Source organism: Takifugu rubripes, chromosome 6 (genome assembly GCF_901000725.2).
Source record: "Takifugu rubripes chromosome 6, fTakRub1.2, whole genome shotgun sequence".
Classification (NCBI taxonomy): Eukaryota; Metazoa; Chordata; class Actinopteri; order Tetraodontiformes; family Tetraodontidae; genus Takifugu; species Takifugu rubripes.
The window spans coordinates 1,924,074-1,939,513 of NC_042290.1; the positions used below are offsets into that span (position 1 = coordinate 1,924,074).

The 15,440-nt window shown below is 48.2% G+C and overlaps 2 protein-coding genes across 5 annotated transcripts in view; both read left to right on the forward strand.

Moving 5' to 3' along the window:
* The first annotated feature begins 372 nt into the window (after window positions 1–372).
* On the forward strand, window positions 373–13,602 carry slc38a9 (solute carrier family 38 member 9). 3 transcript variants are annotated; one of them, XM_029837828.1, is made up of 16 exons: window positions 397–437; window positions 511–580; window positions 2,476–2,587; window positions 3,771–3,900; window positions 4,701–4,819; window positions 4,894–4,957; window positions 5,094–5,187; window positions 5,862–6,032; window positions 6,399–6,458; window positions 6,772–6,978; window positions 7,220–7,327; window positions 8,744–8,850; window positions 8,977–9,090; window positions 10,009–10,157; window positions 10,887–10,976; window positions 12,742–12,907. In XM_029837828.1, the coding sequence occupies exons 3-16, from the start codon at window positions 2,490–2,492 to the stop codon at window positions 12,905–12,907; spliced, it is 1,677 nt and encodes a 558-aa protein (XP_029693688.1). In that variant the 5' UTR covers window positions 397–437; window positions 511–580; window positions 2,476–2,489. The 3 variants fall into 3 exon arrangements, with proteins under 3 accessions (XP_029693690.1, XP_029693689.1, XP_029693688.1); XM_029837830.1 differs by having other exon boundaries at window positions 373–580; window positions 2,480–2,587; XM_029837829.1 differs by having other exon boundaries at window positions 375–580; window positions 12,742–13,602.
* Window positions 13,603–15,247: 1,645 nt separating this feature from the next.
* The window catches only part of nrg1 (neuregulin 1), a 16,543-nt gene continuing 16,350 nt past the window's right edge, over window positions 15,248–15,440 (forward strand). For both annotated transcript variants that reach the window (XM_029837767.1, XM_029837768.1), the window contains exon 1: window positions 15,248–15,440. This exon is cut by the window's right edge and continues 77 nt beyond it. The gene's annotated coding sequence lies outside the window, so the exon portion shown is untranslated.

Consider the following 15,440-nt stretch of genomic DNA (forward strand, 5'->3'; position numbering starts at 1 on the left):
GTGGACCTAGAAGACAAGAAAAGAAGAGAATTCTGTGTCCCTTATGTTGTCTCTTTCTTCTTCCATCATTACATCATGGTGTCAATTCAGAAAATAAGTTTTCAAATTTTAATTTTTTTTGGAAGGTAAATTGATATTTTCTCGAGTCTTTTTACAATAGCTCAACAAAACAGTCTTCCTTTGCATTTCTTTTCATCTTTGAATGAATTTTGCTCTTTGTAAACTGGTGTAATTTTTCTACTCCTCACCAGATCGTGGCGGTAATGCGCAGTCACGCTTGCTAACCGCTATTAAAGTGACGAAAGAAGAAGGAGCAGCAACAACAGCAGAAGAAGAAGCATCGAGCATAGGAAGTAGCAGGAAGCCGCAGCAGAAAGAAGAAGCAATCAGAAGTAGCAGGAAGCCGCAGCAGAAGAAGAAGCAATCAGAAGTAGCAGGAAGCCGCAGCAGAAGAAGAAGGAACCACAACAACACTAACAACAACAGAAGAAGACGCATCAGAAGTAGCAGGAAGCCGCAGCAGCAGCAGAAGCAGCAGCAGCTCGTCGGTGGCAGCTTTGATTGTTATTTTTCAGCAGAAGTGAGTCCGATAGTTCATCATATTATCATCATTTCTCTTTTCTGGTCGCGTGTTATTTTTTTTTAATTTTAATTAATATTTATGTAACTACCGTTTCATGCAGGTGTGATTTAAGTTTGTTGACAGTTGTTCCTCTAAGATGAGCTGGAAAAGACAAATATGCTTAGATTTGATTATATTTGTGTTTTCAGAGCTAAAGAAGATCTTTTTAGGATAATGGACTATAACATTTTCTAATGACTAATTCTATTTCTTATTCTTCAATCAATTATTTATACTCCATTTAAAACGCATTTATCAAATCAATGTGCACATCAATTAAGAATCTTTTATATTATTCTACTAACACACAGCAGATAATATGTTGTTTAGCAAACTATTTTCTGGTCTCATTTTGAGTATTAGACACTTGTTTTCGACGTCACATGAATCTGGTCTGACTGCTGAGCTGATTCTAATGTTGGTTCCACCAAGAAACTCAGACGTCCAGGCTGGAGGTTTGGGTCCAGACCCAAAGAACCACCCAAGTGACCTTCATTAAAAGTTGAAAGGTGTCAAGTTTGTTTTGGAGACTGGACCGTGATTTGTGGGGCTTCCAAAGCCCAGCTAGTGGAGTGTGTTTTCTATCGTCCTGTTGTGGACCAGGTCAATATCGGAGCTGCTGACGTATGTGGAGAAAGAAGTTTGACACCGAGCTGCTGAAACAGGCGCCCCCTTCCCTCATGAGCCTGTGGCCTGTTTGACTTCATCCGCAGCTCTTGAGCATCGTGAAGCCAATCCTTTTGCTTTTATAAAGTTTTAGATTAGGCTGTAACTTTCTGTGGGAAAACATTCCAACACCATCAGCACTGCTGGAATCTGCTGATAAGTGAGATGGTCCAGCTCTCCTCGAACCCAGTCTACCACCCAAGGCTGGACATTTTGTCCCTGCTCACCGTCTAATCACCTGTCTTACACCCTTTACAAAGTCCTTTTGTCCCCCTGGTTGTTCATCAGACTAGACCACCTTCTTCCATTGCTCTGTGGCCCAGCTCTGATGCTCCTGTGACCAGGGGTCAGCACTGGTCTGACTGGTCTGCAGCCATGGACTGTGATCCACTGTGTTTCCTGACACCTGTCTGTCAGAACCAGCCCCAGCTTCTTCAGCAACAGTAGCTGGTCTGCTGGACAGGACCACACACGAACCTGATGCAGGTTCTCCATAGTGGATACACTAGAGTACTTGTGCAAGAGCTTGAAGGATCTGGACAAGGTTTGATGATTGGTTAATATCCTGAACACATGGATGGACTTTGGCTGAGGACCGTGGGTCTTGGCTCCATCTTGAAGAACCCTGCTGTTCTTATAGATTCTTCATCTTCTGGGCCACTGGAGCGCCTTCTCACAGTCTTGCTTCTTAGTTGATATCTTGGCAGTTTCACTAGTGAACAATATAATGTCTCCTGACTGTTGTGAACAAGGTGTACTTTGGACACGCAGTCATGTGATTGGTCATTTGATTTCACCCACTGTAGCTGTTGTTGTTTTTAACCCTTCGCCTTTCCAAGACCGTTACTTTAACCTCATAAATACCAGTCAGATTAAAAAATAACCTTTACCCACTTGTGCTGTTGTCCACGTTGCTGTGTTCAAATGTTTTACGGTGTTGCAGCTGTTTTTGTGTTATGCTGTAGAATTTAATCCAGGATAAATATAGGAAGCACCTGTTTATGATTGTCCTGTAAAATCCAGCCCAATGAAAATCACATGATCTCTTTCCTGCCTGCACAGAGCTGAATGCGAAATGATGCCTCCAAAGTTTTTCTTTCGTGTTTTTGCTGCACTGTCGCCACCACACCAGTAAACATGATGCAAATGTGAACTGGTCAACAAGCCTTTCTGTGGTTTCCTCCCAGTCAGGTAATGAAAGATGGAGGACGACTGTAGACCCCTGCTGAGCACCGAGTACGTGGGAGAGAGCTGCTCCAACAGAGACTCCACAGAGTCGTTGGACAGCAAGATTAAAAGGTACACACACACACACACACACACACACACTCACACACACCTCATTGAAATGACCTTCTGAATGTGTCAGTCTAACAGAGGAGTGAAACAGGAGGTGTATGGGATGCAGGAATGTCCGGCAGGCGTCATGTACTTGTTATTTCATGACATGAGGACATTAAAGTCCAACGTGCTGCTGCCATAATGTGGCTGTTCCAGCGCCTGTGAGGGTGTGACCTCAGCGGATGGGCGCCTGTGGGGAAGAGGCTGTTTCTAGTTATGGAAATGTGAGCAGCATCTTCTGTGGGGGCTGAATGATGTCACAGCCTCTGGTCTTCAGTGAGATATCTCAGGGGGACAGAGACACCAATGGTTCCCTGCGCAGTCCTCAGGATCCTCTGCGGTGCTGCTGTCAGTGACCATCCTGGTTCCATCTGTGGGGCTGGGGTTAGGCATGTGCTTCAGATTGCTGGGTCCTCCTCATGCTTCTGTCAGATGCTCTTCACCAAACCAGCAGATGTAACGGTCCACTCCAGGTTCTGACTGACTCGGAGAGCCAGGAAGTTAAAGGGGGGCACAAACACTCCACCTCCGGTCCCTCTACCATCAGTGGCAGGAGCATTTCCTGTCTTTGATAAGCTCCCGGTGTCTCCGATGTTTATGCTCAGGATTAGGGTTTGTCATGTGTGCGAGGGGGTGGGGGCAGGGTTGAGGCCATGTGTCCCCAGTCCCACAGCGTATGAGGAGTCGATGAGGAAGACTCTGACCCACGTTGGTTCTTTACTGGGGGTCTGGTCTCACCGGGCCTGGAGGCAACCGCCAGCTACATCTGCTCAAGGGTCACTTCTGTTTTTGGTGTCTGCTGGTTCATCATCATCTTTGCTGACTGATGTTGTTGCTAAGGGTTTCTGCACACTGTGCTTCCTGTACGTAGTTGACGCTGACGTCCTGTGTGTGTGTGTGCGTGTGTGTGTGTAGGTATAAATGTGTTTGTGTGAAGGTCTCATTTACTTCAGAGTTTAGTTTGGTATTTCACAGCTATGGAGCACACAGACACACACACTCATACATGCACACACACGCATGCATGCACGCCACAAACCACTTCCCGTTTCATTTTCAGCTTGAAACTGTTTAAGTTGCTGCATGGAACAACGCTAATGCTGCTATGTGCGTGCGTGTGTGCGCGCGCGCGCGTGTTTAGGCCCTTCCACGTTGAACCCAGGAACATCGTTGATGATGCCCAGCAGGAGAGAGTGTCTGCAGAAGCTGCCATCCTCAACAGCAGAGTCCACTACTACAGCAGGTTGACTGGCTCCTCTGACAGGCTGCTGGTACTGAACATCTCAACTACTCAAATGATTGTTGCCCCGCTAGTGCTGACCCAGATAGACAGGATGCATCACCCTTCACAGCACTAGAGTGCAGCAGGCGAGCACCGAGCGTTCGGTCAGACGCACCACATAAGATGTTTACGCACCACATAAGATGTTTACGCACCACATAAGATGTTTGTGTATCACAACTGTGGCAAAGTACTTGGAGTACTGCATGGGTATGATTGTAACTACGCCACGCTTAGCTACTGTAGTGTTGCCAAAACCTCCATTTGAAGCTCAAATCTTGGTTGGCCCCCTGCAGCTGTTCTAAACCTATAACAACACGTCACCTTTCTTTTGGCTCAAATCCCAAGATGGATTTCTGAGAGTCCCAATTCGTTTTTTAGATCACTTCAAATGAAAGAACCCTTTTTAAATGTCTGTTAAAAGTCTACACGTACAAACAGTCGAGATGGGCGATGTCCAAACCTTCCACAACGTGAGTAAGCTGCTCCTCACGAGCACCTTTGGTGATGTTTACATTGAGCCATTGAGTCTGGGAGAGAGAGTCTGTAAGAGAGAAACAGGGAGGAACCTGGATACCTTTGAAAAGGGACATTTCTTGAAAATGAGGATCCCTGCTGGAGATCCACCTGATCCTTCAGAGTCACAACAATACAATGGCATTGGGGAAACCGCCATCTAAATATTGTTTAGTCGTAGAACATCAACTTCAATATCATTACAGGCTTTTAATTGTTTTGTAAAGATGCCATATAGCTGGTGCTTCTGGTAACGGTCTACTTTTGCTCCAGAGTCCTCCAAATCACGTGATTCCACAACCAGAGGAGATCTATATCTACTCCCCCCTCGGTACTGCTTTTAAAGTAAGAAGCTCTGAGTCTTCGTCAAAGAACCCGAGTATCGTCACCATGTAAGAGCCTCAAATATGAACTGGAGCCTCGTCTTTGACGCACGACGGAAGCTTGATTCTTCTGCTCTTCCCAGATTTGCTGTTTGGAACACAATGATGGGAACATCGATACTCAGCATCCCGTGGGGAATAAAGCAGGTGAGCTCTCCACTGAATTGTTTCGGTAGTCCTACAGTCGGGGGGTGGGAACCCCGACGTTGGTGTTCCAGAGCCGGAAGCCCTCACAGTCAGCTGCATTCTCCTAAAGGTGACCAGTCTTTGTTTGTGCTTTTAGGCTGGTTTTACTCTGGGGATCCTCATCCTGATCTTTACCGGCCTGCTGATGCTCTACTGCTGTTACATTGTCCTCCACTCACCAAAGTCAATACGTGAGTCTTCAGCACATTTATGTTACAACTGAGATGATTATTGATCATTACTGAGCAGAGATATGTTGCTGGGCAGAGGCTGATGCTTCCTGTGAGGTCGATCCAGTCAGAGCTGCGTCTGTGCGGCTAATCAGCTGGTCTGATGTTAGCACACGTGACCTGCCATTGGTTTAGCTCTACTGTGAGCCTCATTAGAGGCCCGTAGGCTCCTCTGACCTATCGGCCTTCCTGAACCAGCTGACATGATTGGTTCAAATCTACCTAGACAGCATTGTTCTGTAAACCTAGAGTAAATCCTTCATCATGAAGGTGCCCATGAAGACCAGGGTGGTCTATCAGCAGCCCCCTGCAGCAGAGCCTCCACTAACCCTCCAAAGAGCATTTAACCACCCAAATCCACACGAGGATCCCACAGAATCCATGTCTGAGCAAGTTCTGTCATCCACCTGTGTCCTCCAGCGTGGACCAAAGATTCTCTTCCTTTGGTCTCCTGGAAAACTGAAAGAATAATGTTGAATATTGTTTCTGAAAACAACAAATCATTGTTATAAATAAGTGCTGCTAAATACAGAGTGAGAGGGTGTTTTAAATTCATGCCTGTGTTTATTGTGTGGACGTCCTACAGAATGAGACAGTGATTGGTCTGTTGTTTTCTATGTCTCTGTTTTGTCCAGCTTATGTGGACACGTCCAACTGGGAATTCCCTGATGTTTGCAGGTTCTACTTGGGCAAGTTTGGCCAGTGGTCCAGCCTGGTCTTCTCAATGGTGTCTCTTATTGGAGCTATGGTCATCTACTGGGTACTCATGTCCAACTTCCTCTACAACTCTGGACAGTTTATCTACAGTGAGTCCTCCTTTAACTGCAGAAAGAAGGTGTCACAAACATTTCTCCTAGTACATGCTATGTTTTAGAAAATGTTTTATTCCAAACACCAGATTAGCACAAAGCAGTTCTCAGAGGCACAGCAGGGGTCCAGTTGAAGAAGGTCTACAGAGACCATTAGTGCAGGTGGGAATTAACATCTGTGGAGGAAGACATGAGTACAGGTGGTCATTATGGAGGGGGGAGAGAACCCGCTGGGAGGAACCAACAACTGCTTCTGTGTGGAGATGTCAGTGAAAGTTGAAGACAGCAGAGACACCAGGGTTTTTTGTCCAATGCCCAAAACGTCTCTTCTTTATTTTGATGTGTGATTTTCTCTGTCTGCAGATTACGCTAATCACATCAACGTGTCAGACGCCACCTTGGGAACCAACGGCTCTGAGAAAGGTGCAGCAGCTTACTGTCAACTGTATGTGTGTTAATGAGTGCATCCACAGCCTCAAAGATGATCCCTTCATAACATTTCTTTCCATCTTCATCTGACCTTCTGCTCCAGATGTTTTGCGTCTGTGTCTACGTACGTCTGTAGTACATTGTGCAATTAACAAGAGAAGCCTACACACCTGTGTGATGGTGGCAGGCGTTAGTAGTGTGTAAGCTGTGTGTCCATGGTGGACCTGACAACTGGACTTGTCTAGATGTTCGCTGCTCTCCTCTGAACTCTGTGAACTGACTCTCTAACCGTTGATCTGTCCCACAGTCATCTGTCCGAACCCGAACACCGACTGGGGAGGAAACTCCACCCACGAAATTCTTCTCCTCACCAACAGCGGCAACACATCTGACATCAGCTCCTTCGGACACTGGTGGAGTAAAACCAGCACCGTCCCTCTGTACCTGATCGTCCTGCTCCTGCCGCTGCTCTGCTTCCGCTCTGCCGCCTTCTTTGCCAGGTTCACCTTCCTGGGTAATGGAAACCATCAGGTCGTATATCAGGAACCAGCTGAAGAGCAGCAGAAAGCTCATGAAGTAAAAATAGCTGAAACAATCCAGAGAATCAGAACAGACAATGAAACTTGATAAAAAAAGTCTTTAAAGCCACAAAAGTAAATCAGCTTTTGATGTTTCTCACTGCTTTACATTCATTCATTCATTCTTCCACCTCCTCTCTGGCCTGATTAGATGTTCACCTGATCTTCTGCTTGTAGGCACCCTGTCTGTGATTTACCTGATCGCCCTGGTCACTGTCAAAGCCGTCCACCTGGGCTTCCACCTCGACTTTCACTGGTTCGACAGGTCTCAGTTCTATGTTCCAGGTAAAGGTTTTTCTGCTTCATTTTGTGTTTTTCCATCTTGAGTGCACAACCAAAGCTCCAGCAGACCTTATCCAGCCTCTACAATACAGCCGGCAGGAGAGAACCTGGTCTAGAAGATCCTGGTGAGGATTGAGGAGGTTCAGGAGTGTTCGGGGAAGGAAGTCAGCTGAGAAGAAAACTGGGAGAACTGAGAGCGGATAAGAGATACAGCACAGATACTGGGGAGTTAGGATGGACAACAAGGAGGAGAGAAGGATTTATAAAGCTTGATAAGAAGGAGAGATGGAGCAGGATAGTGATCAGTGATGGAGATGTTCTGACAGCTGCTGGAGTAGAAGATGTGACTGTTGTGGAGCAGGAAGGAGCAGAGTGTAGTCAGGTGAGACACCACTGAAGAGGATGAAGACTGGAAACAGTTGGTCCTGATGACACACCTGTGGAGGGACACAGGTGTCTTCAGGAGGCAGCTGAAGAGGTTCTGATGGGGTTGGGAGTAGAAGAAGCTGACAGATGAACAGACTCGGGACAAACTGAAGATAGGAGGACAAACAAGAACAAGAGGAGGACAGACAGGGCATGAGGACAGAAGGAGGAGAGAAGTGAATATATGTGAGCAGCAGGATGGCTTCAAGACGACAGTTAGATGTTGTTGATGGAGACGTACAGAGAAGGTCAGAGAGCTGCTGGGATTCTGTCCTGTAGGACAGTGGTGACGTGTCCTGGAGGTGTGAGAGTGGAGGTCAAGGTGGAGGAAGGACCGCATCAGCTCAGATCTAGAGAGGCGGAGGACTTACTGTCCACAACAATGGAGGCTGTGGAAAAGAGGTGAAGAAGTGTGAAGTTTGGAACAGGAGGAGAAAAGAGTCAGCAGTGAAGAAAGAGTATCTGCGAGAATGAAGCTAATGAAGGTGTAGAAACTGGTCTCAGACCAGAGATGGTGTTTTGAGACACTGAGAAGAAGACAGGAGGCAGAGCTGGAGGAGGCAGAGACAAAGGCGAGGAGGTTCTCTCTGGGAGGAGCCAGGATGGCGAGAGGTTAGAGAGGACATGGAGGTAGCTGGTGTGTGGGAGGACTCTCTGGGAGGATCCAATTTTGTCCAGCTGAAAAAATGATGGAAATGCTGAACCCAACCGTAGAAAAGTCTTTACTTTCAAAGCTTTGGGGTAAAAACATTGTTCCTTCCCACTGAGGTTTCACACTCACACCTCTGGTTGGACATTTGTCCAGCATTATCCTAACCCACGATCCTGTGCTGCTGTCTGGTCAAGCAGTCATGTTTTGATCTGTTCAGGTTTGCTCTTCAGGCTGCTGCCGGTCTGAGGTCCACCTGTGAGGGATCTGTCTCTGTCCCTCACAGGTGGACTCTGAGTCGTCTGTACGTCCTCCTCATATGTCAGCGTTGATGTGTGTTGCAGAGTTCCGGTCGCTGTTCCCTCAGCTGACTGGTGTTCTCACGCTTGCCTTCTTCATCCATAACTGCATCATCACGTTAATGAAGAGCAACAGGCACCAGGAGAACAATGTAGGTCTTTCCTGAGGACGTCCTGTGTCTGCGTAGAAGCAGGAACACATGAGGAACTTTGCTCCTGTCATATTCATGTCCTCCAGCCTTCCGTGCGTCCCAGTCAAGGTGTGTTGTTGTTTTCAGGTGCGGGACCTGTCTGTAGCCTACCTGCTGGTGGGCCTCACCTACCTCTATGTTGGCGTGCTGATCTTTGCTGCTTTCCCGTCACCACCTCTGTCCAAAGAGTGCATCGAGCCGGTGAGGCCAGCTTTCCTCCTGTTGGATGACACAGGAAGGTTCCTGTCCTTCATCCAGCACGTTGGTTCTCTCAGTTCAGCAAGAACTCGTGCTCATCTGGTGGCTTTTGACTCTTCAGTCACACACTCATCTGTATACTTCTATCTTTGTGAGGACGTTCATAGATGTAATGCATTCCCACACTCGACCCCTGTCGTTCACACCAGACACAGATTTCTCATTACGCTGTTGTGTAGTTGTGGACTGGAGACTGAAATCTTAAATACATGTTTATCTAATCTTTATTTTTATTATTTTTTAAGTTATCTTTCTCTTTGTGTGTTAATATTTGTGTGGGTGTGTGCGCGCCGCTCATCTCTCTCACTCTCTTTGGATACTGACAAATATATAAACACACACAAAAAATGGAACCACAGTGTCGATTGCCCCATTTTATTTTGAAAATTGATTTATTCTGAAAATTTCCTGGATTCCTTCCTTTGTTCTTTGTTCGGCTTCCTGACTGCAGCTAATTGCGGCGTTTCTTGTCTGGTGTGAACAACATAATCTGTTAACATGGGCGCCGAAACGAAAATACCTCCATTTCGTGGTGCTTGGGCATCCAGTGTGAACCCGGCATGAACCCTGACCCCAACTAACCCCCTGACCCCTGACCTTAACCCTAAAAGTAGCTCGAAAGCCCCAAACGGTCCTTTCCATTTGGAAATGTCCTCACTTTGCTATTAGAAGATGGATTTTGGTACTCAGTACAGAACAAGAACAATCCCCCCTCCCTCTCCCCCCCTCTCTCCCTCCCTCTCACCCCCTCTCGTCTGTGACCGAGTTCTGTGTTTATGACCACCAGCATGTGTGTGATGTTCTTGGTGAAGCTGACAGGACCCAGCTGTGATGATTAGTCCTGCTTTCTTTGCTCTCCAGAACTTCCTGGATAACTTCCCCAGCAGCGACATCATGGTGTTCGTGGCTCGGTCCTTCCTGTTGTTCCAGATGATCACGGTCTACCCCTTGCTGGGGTACCTGGTGCGCGTGCAGCTGATGGGGCAGATGTTTGGCAGTCATTACCCCAGGTAAGGTTCAGCAGGTTGATCCTCTGTGATCATCTCACAGGCCTGGGAATGAGGGTTCCTCACCACATTTCTGCTCCTTCTCCCACCATCCATCCATATACCGTATACACACATCCATTATATACATTATCCATCCATCCAATCATTCCATCCATCCATATGTGTATGTGCGTGTACCATAAATTCTGCACTATAAGCCGCACCTGACTACGCTGAAACCTGAGATCTTTATGGTCCACAGAAAGATGATTTTAAATGTTTTAATTCCTAAACGCGGCAGTAACACAGCAGTAAATTGATGTTACAGTAACACGGTGGTTAAAACAATAAGGAGCCAACCAGCTGTTGATCGTTGGCCTTTAACTTAAAAGCTGCATTGTCAGCATTTTTTCGTGTGTTATCAATGACACGGGTGTGGACATGAAAGGCAAAAAGACTCAAGATTATTAAACTAGCATCTCCTCGGCACTTCACCAGAGCTCTTCAACCTCTGTCTTGCTCTTGTGCTGCTAGAGCGCCCTCTGGTGGCCGTCAATACCTATTCAGAAAACTTTATTTATCCCAGTGGGACGATTGAGGAAGTCATAAAAATCCATTAATATGCTGCATATTTCTATAAGGTGAGGAATTGAAGCATGGGAACAAAGTAGTGGCTTATAGTGCAGAATTTACTGTCCATGTATGTGTGTATCTGCTATCAATAGTCTCACTCTGTTCCTGTGTCTTTAGTTTCTTCCATGTTCTGCTGCTCAATGTTATGGTTGTTGGAGCTGGAGTCCTGATGGCCATGTTTTATCCAAATGTTGGCTCTATCATCAGGTAAGCTTCACCTCCCTCTCCTCCTCGACCTCCCTGACCTCCTGGACCTCCCTCTCCTCCTCAACCTCCTGGACCTCCCTCTCCTATTCAACCTCCATCTCCTCTTCAAACTGCCTCTCCTCCTCGACCTCCGTCTCCTCCTCGACCTCCGTCTCCTCCTCGACCTCTGTCTCCTCCTCAACTTCCCTGACCTCCTCATCCTCCGTCTCCTCCTCGACCTCCCTCTCCTCCTCGACCTCTGTCTCCTCCTCAACCTCCCTCTCCTCCTGGACCTCCCTCTCCTCTTCAACCTCCATCTCCTCCTCAAACTGCCTCTCCTCCTCGACCTCCGTCTCCTCCTAGACCTCCCTGACCTCCTTGACTTCCCTCTCCTTCTCGGTCTGCCTCTCCTCCTCGACCTCCGTCTCCTCCTCGACCTCCGTCTCCTCCTCGACCTCCCTGACCTCCTCAACCTCCCTCTCCTCCTCAACCTCCCTCTCCTCCTTAACCTCCCTCTCCTCTTCGACCTCCGTCTCCTCCTCGACCTCCGTCTCCTCCTCGACCTCTGTCTCCTCCTCAACCTCCCTGACCTCCTGGACCTCCCTCTCCTCCTCGACTTCTGTCTCCTCCTCGACCTCCGTCTCCTCCTCGACCTCCCTGACCTCCTGGACCTCCCTCTCCTCCTCGACTTCTGTCTCCTCCTCGACCTCCGTCTCCTCCTCGACCTCCCTGACCTCCTTGACTTCCCTCTCCTTCTCGGTCTGCCTCTCCTCCTCGACCTCCGTCTCCTCCCCAACCACCCTGACCTCCTCAACCTCCCTCTCCTCCTCAACCTCCCTCTCCTCTTCGACCTCCGTCTCCTCCTCGACCTCCGTCTCCTCCTCGACCTCTGTCTCCTCCTCAACCTCCCTGACCTCCTGGACCTCCCTCTCCTCCTCGACTTCTGTCTCCTCCTCAACCTCCCTCTCCTCCTGGACCTCCCTCTCCTCTTCAACCTCAATCTCCTCCTCGACCTCCCTGACCTCCTGGACCTCCCTCTCCTCCTCGACTTCTGTCTCCTCCTGGACCTCCATCTCCTCCTCAAACTGCCTCTCCTCCTCGACCTCCGTCTCCTCCTAGACCTCCCTGACCTCCTTGACTTCCCTCTCCTTCTCGGTCTGCCTCTCCTCCTCAACCTCCCTCTCCTCCTCGACCTCCGTCTCCTCCTCGACCTCCCTCTCCTCCTCGACCTCTGTCTCCTCCTCAACCTCCCTGACCTCCTGGACCTCCCTCTCCTCCTCGACTTCTGTCTCCTCCTCAACCTCCCTCTCCTCCTGGACCTCCCTCTCCTCTTCAACCTCAATCTCCTCCTCAAACTGCCTCTCCTCCTCGACCTCCGTCTCCTCCTCGACCTCCCTGACCTCCTTGACTTCCCTCTCCTTCTCGGTCTGCCTCTCCTCCTCGACCTCCGTCTCCTCCCCAACCACCCTGACCTCCTCAACCTCCCTCTCCTCCTCAACCTCCCTCTCCTCCTCAACCTCCCTCTCCTCTTCGACCTCCGTCTCCTCCTCGACCTCCATCTCCTCCTCGACCTCCCTGACCTCCTGGACCTCCCTCTCCTCCTCGACTTCTGTCTCCTCCTCAACCTCCCTCTCCTCCTGGACCTCCCTCTCCTCTTCAACCTCCATCTCCTCCTCAAACTGCCTCTCCTCCTCAACCTCCCTCTCCTCCTCGACCTCCTGGTCCTCCCTCTCCTCCTCGACCTCCCTGACCTCCTCGACCTGCCTCACCTTTATCATCCCTGCAGGTACTCTGGAGCGATCTGCGGTCTGGCTCTGGTCTTCATCCTTCCTTCTTTGGTGCACGTGAAGTCTCTGAGGAGGCGGGGCTTGCTGCGCTGGCCGTCGATGCTCTTTCACAGCCTGCTCATCCTGCTGGGCTTTGCCAACCTCGTGGCTCAGTTCATCATGTAGGAGCTCGTCACACTTTCAATTTAAACTAGATGATGGACTTTACAGCTGAGAAACAATAATCAGCATTTTAAGGACAAGATTTAAACATGTTTTTATAGGGACCTGTCCTCCTTAAGGAAGATTGTCCCACTTTATTGTTTTATTAATTAATCACATGAGGTCATATGGTCAGTGCTTTTATAGATGTGTTTAAATTAATTTAGTGAACATGGAAAAGCTTGAAGCTAAATGATGGCTGATTTTACTCTGACCTATGTCAAATCTGTCAGATAAAGCAGGTTTGAGCAGGTTTGAGAGTCTAAAACTAACACTGAGCTCAGATGGATCTGAACTCATTGGTTCTGGTATAAAAGGGAAGAAAAGCGGGCTGTAGTGGCTCAGAGCCACGCAGGTCCAGATGCTTCTGAAAGCTCTGATAACCACAGGATGAGCTCAAACAGCAGAATCATGCTGTCGCACAGGAACTGCCGCATTACTGGTGCTCACTTTTCAGATTAGTTGCAGAGGGTTTTGAACCTTTGATTGTATATAGAGATTTCCTAAATGAATAATAAGGAAACTGGTTCATGGGTTACTGTGGTGGACGCCATTTTAGCGCTGTAAAACTTTATTGTACAAATGCATGAAAAACCCACCAATCACGTTGGTGCCTGTATTAGTGCTTTGAATGTCAATAAAGAGTGAAGCCAATGAGCCTTTTGACTCCTCATTAGTCCAACAGGGGCACCAGTATAGCATCGATCACATCTGTGTGTTTGGTATCAGTAGACATGAATGTGAGACAGGCATCAACGGTACCAACCACCAAGAATCAGTCAAAACCAGTCAGACTGGTGCTCTGCAACAACAACATTTGTAAGAAACGACTCGGGAAAGAAATGACATCAGAGGAGTTTGGAACCAAACTGGACAGTCGGGAGTAACCAGAAGGTCCAGACCGAAGCTAAAAGACCTAATGATTCTCTGTTCTCTTGGAACTGACCTTCCCTACGATACAATATTTAAAGCAGCTGCCATCATCTGGGCTGGAGCTGCAGCATTGTCGCACCTCCCTGATGTTATCGAGTTAGGAACACGAACTGTCCTCTCCAGCAACTCGTCTCTTCCTTGCATCAGTTCTAGAATGAACACCCCTCATGTCCACATCCAGACTGCACCATCACTCCCAGTCCTGCTGCACTGGTGTGGGCACAACACTTCAACACTTTCTCTAAAATACTGTATATCCTCAAAAGAAGAAACAGCCAGGGGAAAAAACATTTCAAAAGGTATAAAATGATGTCTTTGCATATGGGGCCGTCGGCATGGTTATTACATCAGTGGACATATGGAGAGGAAAAGTGATCTGATCATGTGATCAGAGCGCACACAGCTAATCAATTAGCAGCTCTGTAATTGGGAGTGGTAACAGGAAGTGGTCTTTCTCAGATACCATTACTGGTATTAATTCAGCTTGAGGTTTGAGCAGGTCAGCAGTGTCATTGGGAAGTGACCTTGTGAGCAGATGCATCTTGTTTAAGCTTATCCTCAGTTAGCTCAGCGGGGGTGGGGAAAGAGTTCCTCACCATCCTACACATACGTGTTCTTCAATGCTCTCAATGTTTTTAATGTCCCACAACAGACTGAGTTTGATGGGGGGCTGAAATATGTGTGGAATAAATGTTAAATGATGTGTGAATTATTTAGACTGGGAGCAGCAATTTGTGCCTTAAATAATAGAGAAATTAAAACCGCCCCCATTTAAAAACTGCTGAGCTTGCATTCTAAAATATGACCAGTTACAAACAACCAGACAGATTCAAACCATGGGAGCAAAACTGGAGGAGGAGGTGAAGGAGGAGCTGGGGGAGCTGAAAAAGGTGGTGGTGGTGGGGGGGGTAAAGGAGCCAGGGCAGGTGGAGGAACTGGAGGAGGTGGAGGAGGTCCAGCAGGATATTCTGCTCATTTGAGAGACAACTGAGGACCAGATGATCCAGTAGTCAGTCAGTCAGTCAGTCAGTCAGTCAGTCTGTCTGTCTGCCTGTCTGTCTGTCTGTCTGTCTAGTTAGTCGGGATAAGTACTAAAGTAGAAGACAATCTGCTGGCAATCCTCTTGGGGTGGATCATGTGACTGACTCTGTGTCTCCTTCCTCACGACAAAAAAAACTCACCCTTCAGTATCATCATAATCAATGGGAGTGGTGGGAGGAGTGGTGGGAGGGTGGGGGAGCGTGGGGGAGGGTGGGCACTCTAATTGGATCAACTAAGAACTTGCTTAGCTGGATGCTTTGTGCTATGATTGGTAGCAGCAGACAGGAAGGGAGGAAGGCTGCCCTTCTGAAAGTGGGGGGGTTGAAAGAGGAGAAAGGGGAGTGTCCCATCTTTGCTGCAGCCCTCCCTCCTCCGTCTGAGCTTGTCTTTCTCTCTCTTTGCCCTTACTCATGTGCTGGTGAGGGAGGGCACCTGCCGCTCCCTGATGATTCAGCCTTTCGGCTGGTGGAAGCTCCAGGAGCGGCGCATCATGTCCGTCCTGCCTCTGCAGTGTCTGCTCGCC